The sequence below is a fragment of the Colobus angolensis genome, unplaced genomic scaffold (genome assembly GCF_000951035.1).
Source record: "Colobus angolensis palliatus isolate OR3802 unplaced genomic scaffold, Cang.pa_1.0 Scaffold222, whole genome shotgun sequence".
Classification (NCBI taxonomy): Eukaryota; Metazoa; Chordata; class Mammalia; order Primates; family Cercopithecidae; genus Colobus; species Colobus angolensis.
In genome coordinates this window covers 1,476,615-1,478,573 of record NW_012115400.1, presented here as the reverse complement: position 1 = coordinate 1,478,573, position 1,959 = coordinate 1,476,615, and the positions used below count along the sequence as shown (strand labels likewise).

The window sequence follows — 1,959 nt, the reverse complement described above, 5'->3', positions numbered from 1 at the left end:
AAATAAAAATAAAAATAAAATAAAATAAAATAAAATAAAATAAAATAAAATAAATAAAAATAAAAATAAAATAAAATAAAATAAAATAAAATAAAATAAAATAAATAAATAAATAAAAATATTGAGATTGAGAGATACAAAGTAAAAGGAACAAGGAAAAGTGGAATAATTTCTTCTTTAGAGATGTCCCTAGTCGAAGATTTTGTTTTTAGGGTTATGGGATGGCTCAGAAGGATAAGACCTTCACTAGGTATATTCTGAACTCCTGTATGCATCGATGGAAGTCACTTCCTCATCTGAGTCATTGAGTAGTGACCACTAGAGGGGGCTGATGGCAGAGGAATCTATTTTTTAGATCCTTTTTTTGCAAAGCGTACTGCTGACTGAGCGCAGTGACTCGCACTTGTAATCTCAGCACTTTGGGAGGTTGAGGTGGGAGGATTGCTTGAGCCCAGGAGTTTGAGATCAGTCCTGGCTATATAGTGAGACCCCATCTCTGCAAAAAAATAAAATAAACAGCTGGGTGTGGTGGCATTTGCCTGTGGTCCCAGCTACTGAGGAGGCTGAGGTGGGAGGATCACTTGCGCCTGGGAGATTGAAGCTGCAGTGAGCCATGGTTCTAACACTGCACTCCAGCCTGGGCGACAGAGTGAAACCTTGTCTCAGAAAAAAAAATCATACTGCTCTTTTCTGTGCATGTACATTGATGAGGTTGTGTTCTGTTCATCTAACCCCTTCTCTTCTGTCCCCTGCACCCAACTGTCTTCTCCAGGTGGCCAGGCGTGATAGAATGTGATCCTGACTTAGGGGAATATTTTCTTTTTACTTCCCATCTTGATTCCGTGCCGGTGAGTTTCCTGGTTCAGGGTAAGAAGGAGCTCAGGCCAAAGTAATGAACAAATCCATCCTCACAGATGTATAGATAAGAGACATGGACATAACCAGCAGACACAAGTGAAAACAGATACTTAACTAGGATGACAAACACAGAGATAAGTGCTCACACATGTAATAGAAACAAACTTGTATCTAATTAAATATTTATCCACTGTCAGGACATTAGTGGTTTTGATAAATATGCTTTGGCTAGGGTTCCTGAGGTTAGAGTGGAAGAACAATTGGAACGAGGATAGGGTAGATGAGTCAGGCTTCAAGGGGGCATGTGAGGCCCAGCACCTCCTTCTGGCTAGAGGAGAAAAGCAGGGAGCAGGACAGGAGTCCATAACAGGACCATCTTTTATTTCAGTCTAAGTACCACGTGACATTTTTTGGAGAAACAGTTTCTCGTGCATGGATCCCAGTCAACATGCTAAAGAACTTCCAGGAGATGTCCCTGGAGCTATCAGGCATGGTGAGCACATCTTGGGGTTCTGTTGTGATATAGAGAAAATGAAATCTTCCTTTTATTAAACTTGATTTTCTCCCAGGCTAAGCCATGTCGGGAGAAAGTTTTGTGTCTGACCAGGTGTGCCAAGGGTGAGGTAATTCATAAAGGACTCTTCTTGCTCCCAGGACTGCAGCAGGGCAATTATTTTTTTCAGTCCCCTTCCCTGCCTGCAGATTGGGGGCCATTCTGAAGATAAGGTTTTTCTACAGTTTAGCCAGAGCAGGTGTGGCAGAAATGAGGGCACAAATTAACTCAGGATTTCTCAGTCTCAGCACTATTGGCATTTTGGGGGAGATAATTTTTGGTTGTAGAGGGCTGTCCTGGGTATCGTGGGATGTTTAGCAGCATCCCTAGGCTCCAGCGGCATCTAACCAGCAGCAGCTCCCACCTCCACCCTCTGCCCCCTGCCTGTGGTTGTCACAACCAAAAAATTATCTCCAGCCATTGCCAGGTGCCTTCTGGAGGGCACAGTCTACCCAGTTGAGAACCATTGGATTAGCACAATCGCATTTCCTCCCTGTACCTTTAGAAAATCAAGCAATGAGTATTTTTTTTTTTTTTGAGGCGGAGTC

General features: G+C 42.7%; 1 protein-coding gene across 3 annotated transcripts in view; it reads left to right on the top strand.

The window, feature by feature from the left end:
* ZCWPW1 (zinc finger, CW type with PWWP domain 1) overlaps window positions 1-1,959 on the top strand; it is a 22,111-nt gene that overhangs the window by 14,029 nt on the left and 6,123 nt on the right. For all 3 annotated transcript variants that reach the window (XM_011943905.1, XM_011943903.1, XM_011943906.1), the window contains 2 exons: window positions 773-848; window positions 1,247-1,351. In XM_011943905.1, coding sequence (XP_011799295.1) covers window positions 773-848; window positions 1,247-1,351 — 181 coding nt within the window. The remainder of the gene's footprint in view (window positions 1-772; window positions 849-1,246; window positions 1,352-1,959) is intronic.